Here is a 23,117-nt window from a genome sequence, read left to right on the forward strand (position 1 = left end):
TAGTAGTATATAATTACCATTAATCTATAATTTTAAACTAACACATTTAAACGGTGTGAAATATTCTACCACCATCAAAGATAGGGTTTTGCTAAAACTATGATAGTCTCACTAACTCTGATGGCGAACATTCTATGTTTTAATAATATTACTCCATTAAAACTACACACGATATATATATTAATTTAAAAAATCCCCTCTCGCGCATTTTTGAGATCAGTAAGAAGTTTGAAAGATTGATTAGCAGCTTCGACTGGCATTCACCATTCCGTCCTCATTGACCTCTTGGAGGTCGCCGCACGTGGGCATGCCGCGCGCCGTGAGTCGTTGCATGGATTGTCTTCGTCGGGGCGCCGCCGAGCCCTCGCCGTCCATCAGCAGGCTCTGCTGGTCACCCTCGCCACTCATGTCAAAGCTGCGGCTCAGTTTTTGCGCCAAGTCCTGCGGAAAGTTCAACTTCTCAGACCCCACAACACTGAGACGAGGATTCGACTAATGGAAAAATAATTATTTGAAAAAAAAATATAAACATGCTCTCTCACCTCATACAAGTGCAGACTAATTAATTAATCAATTCCCTAGATGGCTATTTTTGAATGGTGCGAGTGATTCATATTGGTGGGATGATATACAAAATTTTCGGTAATTTTTTTGTATATACCTCCGATTTTAACACAGCTCATGCACTAGCTACTAAAACTCCTTGTCAAATACGTTACTAGAGACTATCGCATGGCAACCCGCATAACAGCAGCACCGCACAAGTTGCCTATGTTACTCGATTAAAACTACGGTACAAGAAGTTATTTCCCCGTCGTGAGAGAGAATCCTACCGCGGAAAGGTGCACGATACGTTATAATATCGATCCCAACTTTATATATGTATATAAAGTAATAAAAATTATTGTTGGGGTTGAATTATATAGTCATGCTCGTGGGGGACAAAACAGCAAAATAACATTTAGACGTAAAAAAGAGACGAATTTGCTGAAATAAAAAAAGTAAAATCGGGCGAAATATATAAATTTTTGTGATTGAATTATATTAGAATAAAGAAGTATGCTGTACAAACATTTCAACATATAGATATATAAAATTATTTGGAAATATATTTGAAAAAGTTGGTGGTGTGAAAACGGAATGTACACGACCGCTTGACTTACTATGGGTCGCCCCCAGTACCAGGATTTCACTCTTTGCGTTAGACCGCCTATGGAGGATCGCAAGCCGTCAAAGTAACCGCTCTGCGGAGCCAATCAAAACAAATCTTGAGTCCCAAGTTCAAAAGTAAAGAAATTATTAAAAATATTAAATTTAATTCTAAAATTTTATTTTAAATAAATTTAAATCCCAAAAATGGACCGTTTTCCTGTGGAGTTTTTATAAAATTAATTCGTTTTTTACCTAACTTTGATGCGGTGTTTTACTTCGAGCGTATTATATACTTTTCACTAGCAAGATAATGCATTGTGAAAAGGGACTAAATGTTTGATACCAATGCAAGTTGAAAAGCAATTATTTCACTGTCATTTATTGCACACTGGCAGTGTAACTAAATTAACGACAATCGTTGAATCGGTTTAATAAATTGTTTTTTACAGTAAGCAAAAAATGACTGAGCTCCAATAATATCCAACAAGAAAATCATTTTTCACTTCAAAATTATAACAATGAAGTGCAAAACATGCTTTTCTTTGAAACATTTGGAAAAAAAACAGCTCTGACAATTATGAATAATATGGTCTACAGCCTAGTGTCTAAGAGTTAAATTAGTAAACAAAGAAAAGAACTTTTTTAATGGTCTATATCAAATTTTTATATTTTTGTTTGAGCAGTCTTGAGTGACCTCCTTTTGTTTCAATTATACTTCATTGTTCCGCTACGTTCGTGGGTTGGTCAGTGCCACACAAATCGCTCGCCCGCTGTGATTGACCCTTGACCTCGATATTGAAGCTGCAGCAACCTCTTGCTCGCTCTCCGCGCTTGTATGCACTCTGCATCGCCACTTTATTGGATTGAGCCTGGCATGACTGTTGTCTGCATATCTTGTTCGTCCCTGCTACTCGACACTCGCAGCCGAGATCGCGTTTCACGTATAAGGCACTTTAAAAAATTATATTGAACTTGCGACCCGTTCGGCCTCGCCTACCGGGGTCGCCGACCATATTTTGCTCACTCCTAGCATGGATTAATTCCATCATCGCACCTTGAAAGCACGCAGAAGAGTCAATGGACTGAATCAAAATGTATTATTTAGATGACATTCCTTTGGGTTATTAAAATATATATTGAAATTCTTTCAATAAATAAAGTCAGTTGGATTTTTTCGCTCAAGTTCTTTCTTTGAGTGTCCTTTCAGACACATATAACGAAGAGCTAGGCTGAAACTCCTAGCAACTTACGATATCAAAGATTTGAGAAATGTATCAATTGACACTGCCATAAACCTTTTGATTTGAAAATATCTCCAACTGCATCTTACGATATTGAGATTATTGGCCATTCCTAATTAAACAAGACTTTGAAAACCTGGAGAGAGTAAAGACTAAAATCGAAAATTAGTTCTGTCATGATCTTTAGACTTTAGAAGGTGCGCAAAAAAATGATGGTAATGATATTTCGGTCGCTCCAATAGGATTTAAATAGAGATCGTTAAGTTAAAAAGGACTTAAGTCATCGTTTTATTGAAAAACAAACTGGTTAAAATCTCATCAAGAACTTGTAACTTGTAAAAAAGTTACAAGTTTTTGACCAGTCATTCAACTTGTCTTTAACTCATCATAAAAAAACTTGTCCACTTGAAAAAATAAAAAAATTATAAGATTATCTTGTTAAAAAGTGGAAAAATTTCTTGCAGGGTTGCTGAGACTCTTTTGCTTTTCCAACTGAAATTAAAGCAGCCATGGCAAGTGTGGCCTTTTTGAGTGAAAATACTTTTATCCATTATTAAATTAAGATCTGTATAAAATTAATTTAAAACTGAATTTTATCCAGGCTCATTAGTCTTTCTTTGCATGACAAAATATATAAACTCAAGCGCATTGCAGAGAATACGATTAACCTCGATTCAAAGCTCATTAAGGCTCATCTCATTTTACAACACTCTCCGCCCTCAAGTTCCCTCTTGAGCCGCTGCAAATTATGCAAAGCGATAAATTACCTGCGAGACGTATTGTGTGCACAGGTTCAACTGCGCGCGGCACCTCATGACTAACCTGCCAACTGGATTAACATTTAATAGCACTTGTGATTTATTTGAAATAATTTATCCTTCGGCTTACAATGGTGCATTTTGTGTTTGCAGCAGCGAGAGATGCGGCACTTTCGACTTTTTGCGTCGCTTCGAATCGAAAAGCTTTATTATCGTCCGGCGGATGAAATTTACGAGAGTAGTAGTGCCGCCGCCGGCTCATTATGAAAATGTGTATTTTTACTACCCCCCGTGACGGCAATGGCTGTGTGTGTGTCATTAAAACGCGTTCGCCCATTGTCGCTCGGACTTTGCAATCCATGGTTTATTACCACCGGCGGGACGCATGAAAGGGTTTGCGCCGCGGAAGTAAATTACAAACGGGGGAGTGCCTTTGAACGTATAACGTTGATTAAACATAGAGTTAGAGCTCCATATTCTGGGAGATATAATTCATAAATCAAATTATGGGAGAAATAACTATATTATATAACTTTAATTTTATTATAACTTGTATTTTTCTCTTTCAACTTCTCAAAATAGAAAAAATTTGCAGTGATGAAAATGTGTTTTCTCTAAAATTTTTGTTTTTAATATAATACGCATCTCGTTGATTTGCCTTGTGGTTGCGCAAATAACATAAATATTTATTATTTCATTGAAGGAAAATGTGTAATTAATTTTTTTTTATTGTAGTCATTTAGTGTTAAAATATGTAAAATATTAATTGACAATAATTATAAATTATAAATGTGCGTGTGTATGTAAATTTTGCGTGGAGAAGATGTTTGTGTTGCAAAGTGTAAATCAGCTTCATGTTTTACTTCAGGAAAACATCGAAACTGTAAAGAATTTGGCTCTAATGAATGAAAAAATTATCTCAATAATACAATCCATTTGCTGATTAAGAAATTATTTAAAATATTTTGGCAACATTAAATCTTTCTGAATTATAATTAACTTGTAATCTTCTGAGACACTAAAATGAAATTTCTTTGCTTTGTAAGGGAGTTTTTTTTTCAATCTAATGTTACAATTTTGATTTTAAGTTCTCTTACTCGCTCAATTTCAGTAAAAACCAAATTTTTCGTCATTGAAATTATTCTTTTGCCTAAAATACTTTTTTTTATCCAATCAAAAATATTCAATACATTTGGGAAGGCTGAGAAATACAAAGAAAATTTTATTTAAGAATAAATGGAAAATGTTCACGTCTTCTTTTGATAATTGAGAAAATCTTCAACGTCATTAATTTCTTTGGCCTGGTAAATTTCACCGAGCAGGGCCCGTTACGAAATTAGCTGGGCAAACATAATATCTTGGATGCAAACGCCACACGACGTGGTACTGTTACAATTCGCGCAGACTGAGCACCTCTTGCCGTCGCTGAAATATCAATAATTTTACGGTGTGCACATTCACCATAGTGAGTATATAATCAGCAAGAGAGTCCGTTACGATGAGATCGTGATAGTCAAATGGGTCCTGTGCTAATGAAACGGCCACCGAAGTCAGTCACGCCCTGCTCTCATGCACTTTTGTGTGCATTTTGTCTCGGCACAATCACGAAGCGAAATAAATTCAAAGGCCGAGTGCATGACTCGTGATGCTTTGCTCCTAACTGTAAATTAATCTCGACAGTCAGGCCACAGATAGTTCATTTAGTTCCAGCAAGCAATTGTTATCGAAAGTTAAGCCTCTGCTTATTTGTCGCAAAAGAAAAATTGGGAAGCGTGGAAATATAATTATTTTATTTCAGGTTGTGAAAAAACCGTAAATAATAAGTTAGTCTTATATTGAAACCCTTATTTTCAAATGGAAGTAGCAAGTAATGATGATAAAATTTTGAAAGAGACTTCATGTTTTTAAATGTAAAATTCTTTTTAGTTTTCAATCGATTCATATTTCCAGAATAGAAATTTGCATTTTTTTTTTCAAAATATATCTTTTTTGTTTGTATTATTGCCAGGCTGTTTCCCGTCACTTTTTAATATAAGATTTATTTTGTCCTTTTAATGCAAATGAAATGACAGCTATACATTGATTGAGAAATCTACAATTTCGTTGTAAACTCTCTCGCTTGTTGCAATAAATATAAAAATGGCAACTTTTCTCTCTCCTTTCTAATAGATTATTGGCAGACAGAACAATTGAAAGGCGCCAAATCGTGCAGAAAGAAATTCAAACGTTGTTTACGTATCTGTAAATTCTCTCATTCCGTCAGACTTGCATTGCGCAAAACAATTAACCCGTATCTCTTGATTCCTCTCTTCGTTGCGCGCCCAGCAGCAGCTGCTTGACGCGTGAATGAGCGAAATGAAAAATCCATTCACGGTCGTCAAACCCGCGGCTCGCGGCGCAAATGATTTTCACATCTCTCAACGCAAAACGGCTCGAGCAGAGAAAATTATCGTCCGTTTATATAATAAGTATGCAGACAATTAGCAAAGTGTGTTTGTACCGCTGAAAGGTGCCACCGCTTTGAAATCTTAATTTTTCACGCACACCGGTTGGTGCATCTGACCATGTGTTGAGAGTATAATTAATTATACTGACCGGACCGTGCGTTAATTAATTAAATAGCGAGATGATTTTACTTAAGAATCAAACGAAAAACAAAAAAAATAATCTTTTCCAGACAAATTTCATATTTAATAGTTATTTAATATAAAAATTTCATAGCTATTTAATTTAAAAAAATATTATGCTCGGATTGCTTTTTAAAATTTTTATAATATTTATAAGATTATATTATTTAACTCTAAACATTTTGCGCTATTAAATAATTTGCATTTTCATAGACAATTGATAATTTTTCCTTTGAAGTCAATATTTTTCACAGAAAATTATATGTAAAAATAAAATAAATCCAAACGCAAGAATTAAAGTAAGCAATGTCAAGTCAAATCAGATAATATTTGCGGGCTTAGGATCTTCATATGACGATAGTTTAAATGATATACATGATGTGATTAGAAAGAATTATATGTCATGGTTGTAGAGCAGAATAATGAATAATAATAATTATAGTAAAAGATTTGTAATGGTGTTGAATATTTAAAAATAAAAAAATTATCAAAAAATTTTGTGTTAGTTTTTTTAAATAATTTTTTTAGATTTTGAATAAAGGATCACTACTTCATATTACAATTATAGGTTACGGGCAAAAAATGTTTAGATGAAGAAAATAAAAATTTTAAGCGTTTTTTGTTGTATATTTTGAATATACGACCAAACCACTTAATCAACTAATAAGGTAAAAAAAAAATATAACGACAATTTTCCTATTATACTTTTAACTTCAATTTTTACAACAAGAATGCTTTTCTTTTTAGGAAACGAATGAAATAGAAACATATTAAGTTATTGGCAAATATATTATAAATTATAACGTTATACCTACAATATTTAAAAATAAAATGTGACGGATATGAACTATTTGAAGGAAAATGTAAACGAAAATAATATACATTTTTTGCTTAAAAAACCAGGCTAGCTCATCCCTAACTCAATATATTACTCGATTTAATTATTATTTTAATGTTTGTTCCAAATTATTATTAAAAATGAGATCTTTTTAATTAGAATAAGTAGAGAAATCGTGGGTGCTTTGCTAATTAGGGATGCACTCTTTTGTCAATTGTATGATAATTAGAAAATTAAACTGCGCACTTATTAATGTCGCCTTCTCTCTCATTTGACGCGAATGAGATCAGCAGTGGCCCCATCTCCTGTTATCTCTTTAGCAGCTCTTCGATGGTCACATGCTTATTTAGTTTTTTTTGTTTTTTCTGTCAAGAGCACTAATTACAAGAAGTTTTGTGATAGCGCTGCACGCGTGACGTCAAAAGCGAGCCAGGTTTTTAATAATAGCCGATGAGATAATCTCCGCGACCGTGTATATTTCGTTCTTTCTTTTTTTTTCTCTCTGGCAAACTCCGGCAACATCGCGGCTCTTTTCATACATTCAAACCTGCGGCAGGTGGGAGGGGGGAGCGAGCGAGGCTCTTTCTCAGGTACGTAAAAAACACGGCCGGCTGGCGAACACCATTACGGGCCCGAGCACGGTCAGGATCACATCTCGCATCTTCCATCCGCTTCGTAAACAAACAAACACACAAGTGAGTACCTTAGTTTAACAGCGAGTTTGTATGAAAGACAATTTTGGCACTCGGGAAGCAATCAAAGGTTAATTGACAGCGCCGACCGTTCTTTGCCAAAGTTGGTGTTGAATCTTTGGAGTAATTGGACGCGGCCGAGTTTGATTGATGCTGCGATTCATCCCATTCAGTTCCTTGTTCCTAGTCAGTCACTATGGGAAATGAGCATCTTGCCGTTGAAGGCCAAGAGTCTAGGCTTTTGCGTCTCTTGATCAAATATTGAGCATGCAAATTTGCACTTGGCAAGATTCATCTGATGCCTGAAGTTTTTCCACTTAGAATTACAAAGAAAAATCAAATAATATTTTATAATTAATTATGGAGACTTCCTTAAGGTTTAAAATTTTAAATTCAATTATAAAATAAAAAAAAAATTAAAAATTGAATTAATAATGTTTCAAGCTCGCCGAAAATTTTGTTTGTGAGCATTTTAATTATTATTTGTGTATTTTTTTTAATTATGCAAAGTTAAATTTAAAGATTATTCTATTCCCAAATTAGTTGATTATTTCGTGTCTTTGCTGTAAAATTATTTCCATTATTATTATTATTATTATTTTATTTATGGGGGAAAAAACCGGTATAATTGGGCATCCTTATGAATAATTCATAACAGACTCATTTTTGAACATTTGGGTTGAAAAGGCAAAGCAGGAAATGTTTTGGCGTCTCGTGTTATAATTTACAGAAAAAACCTGTAAAATATTAGTCATCCTGATCTCCGGTGATTCACAGTGGCTCGTAAAACAGAACGCAGGATATATTAAATACATTTTCCTTTGCGTTGTTGTGATTTCCATGCAATGTAGTTCACCAGGTAATCGCACACGTGGTGCTTGGTACGCATTTGTGTTTTTCCTGCTCGCGTGAGAGGTGCTGATGCTCCGCATCTCTCTCTCTCCACGTAACAATCGCCGGATATGTGTTCGTGCGCGGCTCTTCCTTTGATTTATAAACCAAAATTAAATTATATAGTGCGAGATCCGACAACTAATAGCCGCCGGTTCCCACTTCTCTCTCTTTCATTAATTCGCCGCTTTGCGGTCTGCGCTTCTTGTCACCGGACTGGAGCACAGTTGAATTCTCGGAAGCAAATATAAACTGCAGCAATGAACGCACAAGTTATAAAAAAAATAATATACCAGGTCAGCTTGAGGCACTCGTTTCTGCATCGCCATTGAAACTTTGAAAATTATAGAGAGGGACGCCCAAGAGCTCGTTTGCATACCGTTAGCCCATTGAAATTTGAGACGTGTGGTGTTCATGCGCTCCAATTCCCATTATGTGTCGGGGCTCGCCTCTTCGATTCGATTCGCAGACACCTGCTGCGATAGACGCAGGTGCTGTCAAAATAGCTCCGGCCATTCGATTCGCATTAAATTTGTGTTTAGTCTGTGTTGTTGCTTGTTATTTATTTAGCTCGCGTTGTTGGTGCGCGCACAAGGTCGGAAATGAAAAGAAACACAAAAGCGCCGGCGTTGTCTTTTCATTTTTAATTCGATTAAAAGAGTTTGATTCAAGGCCCAACCACATGGGGGCTTCAAAAGTAAAATTTCCTTATTTATATTTAATTTTATAAGGAAAGTCGTTAAAATTGACTCCTTTGAAGAAATTAAGTTTTAATGAGAATGATTATAAAACGTGGATATAATTGTAAAAAAGTATTTCTGGTTGTTTGCATTGCACATATAAAAATTATTAAACTAGATAATGGATAATTTTTCATACATAACATTTTGCTATAGTTCGCTTAATAGATTTACATCAATTGATTTTTGACAAATTCCCTTTTTCTAATTTTTTTCAGACAATTTACGTCTTAATAATGATTTGAAAGATTTTATTAAAATCTCACCTAAATATTTTAAACGTGGGTTTGCGTTTATCCCAACAGAAGCAACTTTCTTCTCTAACGTGATATTTATGCATCAATCAGGAATGACTATCCATTATGAGGTTCAAATGCTTTTTGCTAGAAATTTAATGTGTGAACTTTGAAGAATGATTCAAGAGTGAGAAATTTTATTTTACTATTATAATGTCAGTCATGAAATTTCGTCAACTTTCACAATCGAGAATAAACATCTTTACATGAGAATGCCTTTAATGGAAACATTAAATGATGAACGCTTTTTTATATTTATAAAAGTAAAAATAAATCTCTTATTCATTTAAAACCACACAATCACTCAGAGCACTGAAGTGATTGCACTTAGCTTTTTCCTTATTAGTGTCAATCCAATCCATTAGCAAGTTTTAATTGGCCTGCTAAATTCACCTTGAAACTTGCAACTGCTGACCGCGGAAAAGTTATACATTTCAAGGCGAAATTAAGAAAACGTTTTTATTATTATTTGCAAAATGACACTAATTCTCACATGCGTGCGATAATTACACGGCTGCATGACTTTTCAAAGCATATATCTTGGCAAAAACTCGTCTGCCTCCTTCTGCTGTGCGGGTTTTTTGCCCTGCCTCAAATGAGGAATCGGAACAGTTATGTGGTGAAGCCTCTGCTCAGCACAAATACATTTCATTAGCGCCACATTGTTCTCCCTCGCTTATGTTTAATTTAACGCGTGGGCAAATGAGCAGTCCTTTATTGTCGCTCGGAGAGTTCAAGTTGACACCCAGCTAGCATCATTCAGAATATAAATTGCACTCCAGTTGCGGTGGCGGCGAGAGATGCTGGCTTTGAAATGACCAGAGATGCAAGTCGTGCGGTTTTTCTCAAGGGCACTTTTGCGGTTTTTGCTCCCTTTTCCGAGACGCTGCGAGATGCCGAATCGAATTGTGAAAATATTATTTGAGAATCTAGTTCTTTTTTCTTCGCCGAGAAAGCTCAATTTGAATTCAATCGATTGGAAAACAAAAACACAATAGCAGCGCATCTTAAATTCAAATGAGCCTTTTTCCGAACGTCTCCTTTTTCTTTAAAAGGAGATACGCCGTGTGTCTCTTTTAAAGAGCATAAACAACACTGCGCTCTGACAATTTTCCCCTCGGCTGCAAAAGAAAATGAATGGCTGAAGCGCAGCAACACAGTATTATTATTATTTGCTGGATGCACGGCAATAAATTTTGATAAAACTGCAGCTCGGCAGAAAGCTCCACTCTCGTTAACTCTCTCACGTTCTCTGCGCTTTTATTGTGTTATCTGGCTGCCTGCCTGTGCCCTTTCACTTCCGTGCCGAGTCATAATCTGCTTGCATGATCGAGTGAGTTACGCGAATATCGCCGGATCACGGCGAATTTTTATATAAAAGTGCAGCGAGCGATTTTGTGCTGAATCAGATGAAAAGTTAAAACACCGCGCAGAAATTTTGCAACTCGGATGAAATTCATCCAATTTGTCATTCTCGAGTGAATTATAATTTGCGAATTTATCGGAGTGAAAAATCTAGTGGTCACACGTCGCAGCCGTTTCGCTCGTGTCTGTATAAACTTGAAAACGCTTCACGCACTTTATGCACTTCCGCGTAGGAAGAGTTTTTACTTTTTGCACAGCTGCAGCGGCTGCGACTAATGAGAATTGCCACGTTTGAATTGTGAAGCATTTTCACTTTTATTTCATTTCATTTTAAATTCTGGTGAACGTAAATATAAATAATAAATTTACATAATTTTAAAATGGTGTCTTTATTTCTGACAATGAGAGAAAAATAGAAACTTGGTCAGTAGTTTAAACTTTTAACAATGTTATCTGATGGGTGAATTAAATCTCAACATTTCCTTGTTAAATTAATAAGACTTTTATTGTATTTTCCTCTTGGCGTTAAATTACAAAAAAACAATTTCCTACTCACTAAAGAGCCAAAACATTTATTTTAACCAGGAAATTGTTTCTTTTAAACCGACAAGGCAATGATCTTTGTAAGGTATGACCTAATCCGTAAAAATCAGAATAAATTTTAAACTCGGTAAAAGAAATTTTGAATTTTTTTTAGATACATGCAATTCTTTAATCATTTTTTTTTTTTAATTGTAAATCATTATTAATTATTGTTTTTTTTATTTTATCAGTGGATTCTGGTTTTAAATCTATCTGTCCTTGCTTTTGGCTTTGGACTAAATTAAAAATATTGTAATTCAAAATAATCTCACGATTAATTTCTTGACGGCAATTTAAAAATTTTCCTTCGTGACAATCAAGACCTTGTTTTTCGTGAGAAACACTTGTCACATCATGTTGACACTTTTAATACCGGCGATTATATCATAACATCTGAACAGAAACGCAACCTTGCCCTTAATTTTGGCAATAAAAAGGCAAAGGAACGACAATTGAGGCTAAATTTGGCAGTTCAATCGAACTGATAAGATAAGATTCGCACTCGCCGGTGCCTTGAGCCAAATAGACCGTTGATGTATTTTTGTTGGCCGCCAATTAAATTGGCCTGCTGAACTAGTTCGTGGTCAGGTTTTGTTTTCAGTCTCAATAGTCTTTAGAATGAAAAGCGGCAAAAAGAGACGCCGCTGCCAGCAGAGTTTTATTTATTTCGTCTGCCACTACGAATGAAAACACTTCTTGAACTTTTTTTGTACCGTTTAAGTGGAGTAAAGCACGCTGAGGAATCGTCACGCATGCAGGTCACATAACACAGCAGGCGCATTAAAAGGCATCGCATTATTTCCGTCAACAACGCTCGACGACCTGATTCAGAAATTTAAATGCGCGAATTTGCTTCCATTAAATAGAATTCAAAACGGGTTCAATTCTAATTTTGCCTCGAACTTTCTCTGCCCGAGACTCGTCTTTTAATGAGCATTAATTATAAACGGCTGTAAAGATGTTTCAAAATATAAAAATATAATGGCGCGAAAAAATTATCCAGCCTTCCCACGGTCTGAGAATCGAGTTTTCTCTCTTTTGAATTTCTCAGATCCCATTTTAAAACTCTCTGATTTGAATAAGAAGCTGATTTGAATTTTCAATTAGAGTGCACGAGAAGAAGAAGTGCTGACGTCGGCAGAAAGAGGTTAATCTGGACAAATCGCTGCCGCGACAGCGATTAAGACGAATCGTTCGTTTGCATCGAGGGGGGCGCGTGGGAGGTCAGGTGCTGTTTGCCATTCGGAGCACCGAAACCGTTCGTTTTTCTCGCTCCACGGCGAACAATAACCGACGGATATCGAACAAATAAACACAAGTCGGATATCATAAAAGCGAGATTGTTCCCAAGACACGCTCGCATGCACTTGAATTTTTTTTTTCTTTCGACGTGCGATAACAAACGGACGGTGAAGTTCTCTCGATGATGGACAGCGGCCTGATTTCTGGTGAAATAGAAATTTTTATCTATTATGCTTCGCGGTGATGCATGGCTTTTGAGAATTGTAATATGAAAAAAAAAGCGGTTGCGAAAACGGCGAGGTTCCGAGAAAGAGGATTTGCACCGTATATCACGTACGCGCTTTTTGCGCATGGAATTTCGTGCAGGCACGTCAACCTCGAAGACTTATACCATTTCGCGCAGATTTTATGTTGATGTGCGACTCGGCGGCGGCAGAGAAAATGAAGAGGGAGAGAGACCATTATAGGAATGGTGTCTGCGATTTTAAAATTGCAGGACGAAAAGTTATGTGAAAAAACTGATTTTACTAATTTTCCCGTGACACTTTTCTTAAATTTAAACTCAGAAATAAATAAATCTAATTACAAAACAATTTTACATGCCGTGTTTGTACACGGTGTGCCATTTAAACACGGTGCGCTGTTTAAACATGCAGGTTCGGAAGTGGAATTTAGGTGCATCGCTCATACACGGTGCACCGTTTGTACATGGAGCGCCGTTTTGATACGGTGGGCCGTGTTGATACGGTGGGCCGTGTTGATACGGTGAGCCGTGTTGATACGGTGGGCCGTGTTGATACGGTGAGCCGTGTTGATACGGTGGGCCGTTTTGAAACGGTGGGCCGTGTTGATACGGTGGGCCGTGTTGATACGGTGGGCCGTTTTGAACGGTGGGCCGTTTTGAAACGGTGGGCCGTTTTGAAACGGTGGGCCGTGTTGATAGGGTGAGCCGTGTTGATACGGTGGGCCGTTTTGAAACGGTGGGCCGTTTTGAAACGGTGGGCCGTGTTGATACGGTGGGCCGTGTTGATACGGTGAGCCGTGTTGATACGGTGGGCCGTTTTGAAACGGTGGGCCGTTTTGAAACGGTGGGCCGTGATGATACGGTGGGCCGTTTTGAAACGGTGGGCCGTGTTGATACGGTGGGCCGTGTTGATACGGTGGGCCGTTTTGGGACGGTGGGCCGTGTTGATACGGTGGGCCGTTTTGAAACGGTGGGCCGTGTTGATACGGTGAGCCGTTTTGATACGGTGGGCCGTGTTGATACGGTGGGCCGTGTTGATACGGTGGGCCGTGTTGATACGGTGGGCCGTGTTGATACGGTGAGCCGTGTTGATACGGTGGGCCGTTTTGAAACGGTGGGCCGTTTTGAAACGTTGGGCCGTGATGATACGGTGGGCCGTTTTGAAACGGTGGGCCGTGTTGATACGGTGGGCCGTGTTGATACGGTGGGCCGTTTTGGGACGGTGGGCCGTTTTGGGACGGTTGGCCGTGTTGATACGGTGAGCCGTGTTGATACGGTGGGCCGTTTTGAAACGGTGGGCCGTGTTGATACGGTGAGCCGTTTTGATACGGTGGGCCGTGTTGATACGGTGGGCCGTTTTGAAACGGTGGGCCGTTTTGAAACGGTGGGCCGTGATGATACGGTGGGCCGTTTTGAAACGGTGGGCCGTGTTGATACGGTGGGCCGTGTTGATACGGTGGGCCGTTTTGGGACGGTTGGCCGTGTTGATACGGTGAGCCGTGTTGATACGGTGGGCCGTGTTGATACGGTGGGCCGTTTTGAAACGGTGGGCCGTGTTGATACGGTGAGCCGTGTTGATACGGTGGGCCGTTTTGAAACGGTGGGCCGTGTTGATACGGTGAGCCGTGTTGATACGGTGGGCCGTTTTGAAACGGTGGGCCGTGATGATACGGTGGGCCGTTTTGAAACGGTGGGCCGTGTTGATACGGTGGGCCGTGTTGATACGGTGGGCCGTTTTGGGACAGTGGGCCGTGTTGATACGGTGGGCCGTTTTGAAACGGTGGGCCGTGTTGATACGGTGAGCCGTTTTGATACGGTGGGCCGTGTTGATACGGTGGGCCGTGTTGATACGGTGGGCCGTGTTGATACGGTGAGCCGTGTTGATACGGTGGGCCGTTTTGAAACGGTGGGCCGTGTTGATACGGTGGGCCGTGTTGATACGGTGGGCCGTTTTGGGACGGTGGGCCGTGTTGATACGGTGAGCCGTTTTGAAACGGTGGGCCGTGTTGATACGGTGAGCCGTTTTGATACGGTGGGCCGTGTTGATACGGTGGGCCGTTTTGAAACGGTGGGCCGTGATGATACGGTGGGCCGTTTTGAAACGGTGGGCCGTGTTGATACGGTGGGCCGTGATGATACGGTGGGCCGTTTTGAAACGGTGGGCCGTGTTGATACGGTGGGCCGTGTTGATACGGTGGGCCGTTTTGGGACGGTGGGCCGTGTTGATACGGTGGGCCGTTTTGAAACGGTGGGCCGTGTTGATACGGTGAGCCGTGTTGATACGGTGAGCCGTTTTGAAACGGTGGGCCGTGTTGATACGGTGGGCCGTTTTGAAACGGTGGGCCGTGTTGATACGGTGGGCCGTGTTGATACGGTGGGCCGTGTTGATACGGTGGGCCATTTTGAAACGGTGGGCCGTGTTGATACGGTGGGCCGTGATGATACGGTGGGCCGTGTTGATACGGTGCGCCGTGTTGATACGGTGGGCCGTGATGATACGGTGGGCCGTTTTGAAACGGTGGGCCGTTTTGAAACGGTGGGCCGTGTTGATACGGTGGGCCGTTTTGAAACGGTGGGCCGTTTTGAAACGGTGGGCCGTGTTGATACGGTGGGCCGTGTTGATACGGTGGGCCGTTTTGATACGGTGGGCCGTTTTGATACGGTGGGCCGTTTTGATACGGTGGGCCGTTTTGATACGGTGGGCCGTTTTGAAACGGTGGGCCGTGATGATACGGTGGGCCGTTTTGTAACGGTGGGCCGTTTTGAAACGGTGGGCCGTGTTGATACGGTGGGCCGTTTTGATACGGTGGGCCGTGATGATACGGTGGGCCGTGTTGATACGGTGGGCCGTGATGATACGGTGGGCCGTGTTGATACGGTGTTCCGTGTTGATACGGTGGGCCGTGTTGATACGGAGGGCCGTTTTGAAACGGTGGGCCGTGTTGATACGGTGGGCCGTGTTGATACGGTGGGCCGTTTTGAGACGGTGGGCCGTGTTGATACGGTGGGCCGTTTTGAAACGGTGGGCCGTGTTGATACGGTGAGCCGTGTTGATACGGTGGGCCGTTTTGAAACGGTGGGCCGTGTTGATACGGTGGGCCATGTTGATACGGTGGGCCGTTTTGAAACGGTGGGCCGTGTTGATACGGTGGGCCGTTTTGAAACGGTGGGCCGTGTTGATACGGTGGGCCGTTTTGAAACGGTGGGCCGTATTGATACGGTGGGCCGTGTTGATACGGTGGGCCGTGTTGATACGGTGGGCCGTGTTGAAACGGTGGGCCGTGTTGATACGGTGGGCCGTGTTGATACGGTGGGCCGTGTTGATACGGTGGGCCGTGTTGATACGGTGGGCCGTTTTGAAACGGTGGGCCGTGTTGATACGGTGGGCCGTTTTGAAACGGTGGGCCGTGTGGATACGGTGGGCCGTTTTGAAACGGTGGGCCGTATTGATACGGTGGGCCGTGTTGATACGGTGGGCCGTGTTGATACGGTGGGCCGTGTTGAAACGGTGGGCCGTGTTGATACGGTGGGCCGTGTTGATACGGTGGGCCGTGTTGATACGGTGCGCCGTGTTGATACGGTGCGCCGTTTTGATACGGTGGGCCGTTTTGATACGGTGGGCCGTGTTGATACGGTGGGCCGTTTTGAAACGGTGGGCCGTGTTGATACGGTGGGCCGTTTTGAAACGGTGGGCCGTTTTGAAACGGTGGGCCGTGTAGATACGGTGGGCCGTTTTGATACGGTGGGCCGTTTTGATACGGTGGGCCGTTTTGAAACGGTGGGCCGTGTTGATACGGTGGGCCGTTTTGATACGGTGGGCCGTTTTGATACGGTGGGCCGTTTTGATACGGTGGGCCGTGTGTATACGGTGGGCCGTTTTGATACGGTGGGCCGTGTTGAGACGGTGGGCCGTTTTAAACGGTGGGCCGTTTTGATTCGGTGGGCCGTGTTGATACGGTGGGCCGTGTTGAGACGGTGGGCCGTGTTGAGACGGTGGGCCGTTTTAAACGGTGGGCCGTTTTAAACGGTGGGCCGTTTTGATTCGGTGGGCCGTGTTGATACGGTGGGCCGTTTTTCCACGGTGCACCGTTAACACATGGTGTAAAAGATGAAATTTAAATAGGCACTTCTGTGTGACTAGAAATTGACATTTAAAATGAAAAGCCATATTTTGTAAAGTAAAAAAGATTTTGCAATTAATGAAATTTCTAAGATTTATAAATTATATAAAAATCATATTTTTATTTGTTTAATAATAAATTAAAATTTAATAGTACTATCACATAATATTATTGCATTTTTATTTATTATTATAATTTTTTTTATCAGGTCAAGTGTGTCTTTGTGTCTTGTCCCTTTTTTAAGCTTGCAGAAGATGTGCACATATCTCATATCTATTGAAGATATTTTTATTTAAATATTTATTTTAAAGCTTTAATTCTTTTAACTACATTCAAATTGATTGATTATTATATCAATTTTAACTATATTTTAAATTTTGTGTATTATTGCTTCATTCCTATAATTAACTTAGTACTGTATGGTTAATATAATTGCTTTATGATTTCAATTTATCGCTCCTGACGATACTTCCTAGAGTATTGAATGAAAAAATTATTCTCTATCCAGGAGTTTTTATTACTTTATTAATATTATTTCTAACGTTCAAAAATTAAATCATACATGATATAAAAAACTAGCGTCTTTTTACCTTTGCTCTAAATTATTTGGGGTTAATCGCGATAAAAGTGACCGACGAGAGCAAATCACAACACATCAGACACGTCAGTCATTCAGACGAAACAACACAACTGTATGCTTTCTTTACTATGTGCATAGCAGCAGTCTGTGTTTTATCTCTCAAAATTTATCTGCATGCGCCGCGACTGTCCATTATGCTTTGATCTCGGCTTGTAATTATGCCGACGGACTTGTTTATAAAACGCGGCAGGCACAATCAAATAATTCAATCTGCTAAGAGAGAAACAAGACGAGCCGCGCTCTTCAGCAGTTGTTCACGACTTGCGAGAAAGAGATCCGTTTCGGAGATCCCCGAACACAGAGAGATTTTCTCCTCCTGGCCAGAATTTCCCACAGCAGGTCCGGCTCCATATTATTCCATTCTGAATTTATTGTTGGCGTTTTCTGGCAACCCCAAAGTCATCAAATGAGTTTTATGTGGCCTCAGATCTACACTCAAAAGAATATAGTATTAAAACAGGTCCATTTTACGGCCCAACTATCTTCGTTCTATCGCCCAACGTTCAACGTTAATTGCCGGCGGACGATTCCATATCGGACACACGAGCACCCCGGTTTTATATTTCTTGATGATATTCTATTGGCCTACTCTCTTGCTCTTGTAAAGGTTTATTATGTTTTATGCTAATTGCGCAACCCACGCTGGATAAGTGGATAAAACGCTTGGCTACTCTTCGGCACGACTGCTGGCCTTGCTCACACACTTTTAATTTCACCGATTGTTGCCGAGCGAGAAGTGCAACATTGTTGGCGGCCACACCCTTGGCCGCGGTTTCAATTTAGGCAAATGTTTTAAATTAGGCATTAATTGCACCGCAGTCGAAACTATCGAAGGCTGAAAACGAAAGAAACTTTTGCATTTCAGATTAGATTAATTGCAAAGGTAGCAAAGGCATTGTAACAAATTATACGACAAGCTTATCTTAAAGAGAGAGACGAGTGGTTTATCCATTAAGGACTTGAATTGATTGAGATACGGAGCAATGGCAAACAAAGTGCTGATAAAAATAAGTTCGCGGAATAATTATTACTGCAGTTAATTTTTTTATCTTGCTCAATGCTAAAAAAAAAACTTGTACTCTGGAAGCTCAAAAAAGGCACAGGCCGACAAAATACTCGAGCAATATAAGCTCTGATAGCGCTATTGAAAAATGTTCACATACAAAATAATATTTTATCAGCATAATCAGTCTTTAATTGAGAGACTTTTTCAAGTCAATAATATTATTTAGGCCGTTAATCTTCTCAATTGTTATTCATTTGAAGGAAAACTATGGATTAATTAATAAAAACTTATTCTTAAATTATATATTAGGTGTTTTTTATTTGATTCTTTTGAGAGAGAGAAATACAGAAAAGTGAATTTTCTTTTCTTTTTGTTTTTCAAACAAATACTAAAATTAATTATATGTAACCTTTTAACGAATAAAAATAATTATTGAAATAAAATATTTGACCACATTTTGATGATTTTTGCAATTTCAGAATGGAATCGTGGATGAGCGACGTCAAGGTGGTGAGGATTCCCCGACCGAAATTCGCCACCTCAAGTGCTGGCGGAGGCAACGGTGCCAGGAGGCCTGCGAGACGCTACCCCGCAGAGCCACCAACAGACTACAGTCTGGACAACGTGGTGGGCACCAGTGACCTGGACAGAGCCACCGAGGAGCTGCGGCGCGCCGTCCAAGAAAAACTGTGAACTTTTCTTACTCCGGTGTGATAGTTAGCTAAAAAATAAAAGTAATACTTTTCTGAGACTGTAAATAAGTAGAAGCAACGGACGAAGATATTAATCCACTTGGTTACATCATCGCCGATTCCAAAAAGTAAAAGAGAGTAAGAAAGTACCAGAGTGGATGGTGCGAAAATCCGTCCGACTTTCACTCGTTTGTTTTTAACTTTTACTCGGGCGATTGTTGTTGGTGTAATTGGCGATTTGAGCAGAGAGACTGGCGGTGCGTGATGCTGGAAATGATTTTCCTTTTCAAATTGGAAAAGCAGACGATGTGTTGTATTTAATTAGTTTATTGATTCTAAACGCAGAGGCGTGGGTAATCAAGTGGGTGGACTGACTATTTCTCTTTGTTTATTATTTAATTACAGAATAGCTCTGTATGTTCATGTGTACCTCTTTGTGTTTAACGCCGCTTTGTCATTTTATGACTCATGTAAATAAATTTTAATACAAATTTGTATTTACTCTGTGTAATGATTTCAAACCAACCGAATTTATTCAAGCTTTAGTACAAGAAATAATGAAGATTTAACAACTGTAGCTTCATTTTGACAATTTCTGTATTTTGAAAACGTATATTTAAACATTATTTTGATCATAGCCAAATTAATTTATTCAAAACAAGAAAGTTTGAACTATATTAAAACGCTAACAGATGTCTATAATTTTGCGAATTATATTAATATTGTGTATTTTAAATTATAATTTTAATTTAATGAAATATTCATAAATTGATAATTTTGCGTAGTTTTTCAATACTTATGAAGAAATATACATACAGTGATAATTTAAAGCGTTGAATTTTGTGTCTTATACATTTTCTTTTTCTTTTTTACAACCAAAACCAATTTGGTCATAAAACTCCCTTCGTTTATTTATCAAACACTTTGTTTACTTGGATTCTTTCCAAGGGCTATCTCGTTATATTTATTACGGGCCCTTTTCTCCTTTACTTCGCCGGCGGCGGCGGCACCTAATTTATCACTCGCGGCTCAATGTACCTGCCTGTTTGAGCAAGTGTGCCATAATAATTGGGTTTTTACCAGCGGCACCGCGCGGCGGTAACGCACACAGCGAAAACTAGTTGAGCGAGTCAGAAGTGAGTTAGTGAGAGTTGGCCGAGATCATTTTTCTTCCGAGCTGCTTTTTGTCATTTTTCACTTTCGTTCTGGCCTGGGTTTTCACCAGAGTAAAGAATCCAATCAGCGCAGGTGACATGAATTAATATATATACGCTCTCGGTATATAAAATCATATGACTCACTTTATACTTTCAGGGTTGTCCCGAGTGAAAGTAAACCTGCAGTCGAAACGTGTGTATATTCAAATACAAAAAGAATATTTAAAACACGTTTGCTCCGCGACCCTCGCACCGAAGAACATGATCTCTCATTACTTTCACTGGATAAATAAATCTCGCCTGCAGGCCAAGTTAGTGTAAAAGTTGAACTAAAAGGCGAGAGCGAAAGACGCATGGACGAAATTGAATAGATGTTTTAATGACGTGCCTTACCGTCGCCGCGCTTTCAAACTAGTTAGTCAGCGAAACGGTACCGCCGGCGAAAGTACAAGAAGCCTCTGCTGACCAGATGACTCCTTTTTTCGGCAATCATCGTGGGCAGCGAGTTAAAAAATTAAACTTAAGCCTTATAAGCAATTAAAGTTTGGTAAGAAAGAGACGATCAAGTAATTAGGTGACTTTACTATTAATTTAGCCCATTTATTATTTCTGAACACGCAAGTTTAATATTTTTAATTATTCTCTTAATGCAAAAATTTATTTCTGATTTAATAAAAAATAGTTTGTACTCAGCCATTTTTGCCTTTTATTAAGTTTAATTTATCTTTTTACGCAAAAACTCTACTATTTCCAAATTGTTGAAAATTAGCATCGATTATTCCATTTGAATATTTACAATTTAAAATAATTAATTTAAAAGAAAAATTAGAGAAAGCACCATTTTGAAGCTTTAAATGTTTTTGATTTAATTGGATACAGTTTCCAATTTTGTGATAAAATATTCTTTGAGGAATCATTTTAAATGATTTTTTTTATATATAAATTAATAAGATTTGAAAGCTTTAAATGAAAAAAAATTCAACTTTTCTTAAATTAAGTAAACGTTCATTGACACAAGGATAATTCCATTAAGTTACAATAAGCGGATGAAACTCGCAATAATATTTTTGCAGTTATCAATAAAATTCTATTATTGCATTGTGAAAAACCTCTTTTTCAACAATACAAAATTTTATTGCAAAAGTATCTTTTAATTTTTTAATTTCAAAATTTAAATTATTTCACTGTTTTTTTTAAACAAATTTTAAAAATTCAACATAGTTTGGATACTGATAACTCTAAAAATTGGCTGTAATCCTTTTAATTGCTATTCGCTACTCACAAAGGCGAAAATTTATTTCTCTTGGATATCGCATTTAATTATTGTCAGTCATCATTTACGTGTTTTTTTTATATCCTCCTCCTTCCGAAAGAATACGACAAGGACTTATTGCGAGGTTTTATTTATATTCAGTGCTTTTCTTGTTGGAATTAACTGCGGAGCTCAGTCGGTCGTTTTGAAGAGAATGTAAGTAAGACAGCGCGAGAAGAAGCAAAAAAGGAAACGGGTACTCACATTGGCGTCATACTGGCTCCTGTTGGCGCCGCCGTCTCCGCCGCCCTCGCCGTCTTGGTCGACGCCCGGGCTGGAATGTCTTCTGCTACCATTGCCTCGATAGTCCTGACGGAATCGACACGATTATTCGTACCAGTCTCGCGAACGAGCCAAACGCGATTTATTTATAAATAAATTCAGAGCCAAAATGAGTCCAAATCACCGAAATCGGCCAAGTTATCAATAATTATGTATCATCAGAGAAGCTATCTAGCGTATAAAGAAGAGTTAGCCCTTGGCTGTTGGGCACAGACCTGCTGAGGGTCTTGCTCGTCGGTGGAGAGGCCGAGGTCCGAGGTGCGCAGAGGTGGTCGTTGGTGCGTCCAACATGCACCGTGCATGTGTTGCAGGGGTCGGTGCGAGGGTGGTGAGTCGACCGCCGCCGGAGTTCGATACCACGTGGCCTCGCTATATACGTTTATGTACAGGCAATCAAGTTTGTATACAAACTCGCTCGGCACGGTCACCGATCGAAAATGGACCGTTTATTAAAAAAAAGAAAAAAGGATACAAATTTTCTAAACAAACAGTTTGATTAAATATAACTTTTATAGTTTTATTTTAAACCACAGTAAATTTATTTATATTTATTTTATATAATATACCTCAGGCATTATTGTAAAATTATTTCTAGTGATTTGGTTGGGCTGATTTGTTCATAATTCCATTTCTTTCAAACAAATAAATTGTTTTAATAAAAAATTAAATGTAAAAACCCAATGTCGTGTTTTGTGGACGAGCAAAGACAAAAAAAAATGAATGAATGAAATTCTTACAGTTAGAGAATCTTATAATGGGTGGATTTTTTTTTATTCAATTTTTTCATTTTTCCATTATCCATGCCTCTTTCGGCCAGCTAAATCTCAAGGGCCAATAACATAGAAAATATTCTTTTAGGGCAGTAGATCAATTTCTTTATTTTAAAGTTTTATTAAATTCCCAATTTTTATTTTTTTTACTGATAAAAAAAAATATTTATGGTTGTTAGACATTACATTGTGTTTAATAAAATTTGTTGCAAATCTGAAATTTTTTTAAAGATAAACTAGTAATTATTTATCTTAAACATTTTATTTAATAATTTAAAAATTGGTTTTTACGATTTATTAATCAATTGAAGTTATTAGCCTGTATATTTTATATTAATTAAATAATTAATTATTGTTTTTTTTTAAAAAAAATTACGTTTACAGGAGATTTGTTTTATCAAAGCAAACCAAGAAACTAAATCAGAATAAATTTGAATAGGACGAAATTAAAAATTTATAATATTTTTGT

The 23,117-nt window shown here is 38.8% G+C and overlaps 1 protein-coding gene across 6 annotated transcripts in view; it reads right to left on the reverse strand.

Moving 5' to 3' along the window:
* LOC132193729 (whirlin) overlaps positions 1 to 23,117 on the reverse strand; it is a 94,648-nt gene that overhangs the window by 4,219 nt on the left and 67,312 nt on the right. The window contains exons 12-15 of one of the 6 annotated variants that reach the window (XM_059614577.1): positions 22,094 to 22,247; positions 21,801 to 21,905; positions 1,164 to 1,244; positions 265 to 441 (exon numbers count right to left, since the gene is read on the reverse strand). In XM_059614577.1, coding sequence (XP_059470560.1) covers positions 265 to 441; positions 1,164 to 1,244; positions 21,801 to 21,905; positions 22,094 to 22,247 — 517 coding nt within the window. The remainder of the gene's footprint in view (positions 1 to 264; positions 442 to 1,163; positions 1,245 to 21,800; positions 21,906 to 22,093; positions 22,248 to 23,117) is intronic. The other 5 variants (XM_059614581.1, XM_059614578.1, XM_059614579.1 and 2 more) reach the window with 5 other exon arrangements.

The sequence above is a fragment of the Neocloeon triangulifer genome, unplaced genomic scaffold (assembly GCF_031216515.1).
Source record: "Neocloeon triangulifer isolate White Clay Creek 2 clone unplaced genomic scaffold, ASM3121651v1 ptg000004l, whole genome shotgun sequence".
NCBI classification, from domain to species: Eukaryota; Metazoa; Arthropoda; class Insecta; order Ephemeroptera; family Baetidae; genus Neocloeon; species Neocloeon triangulifer.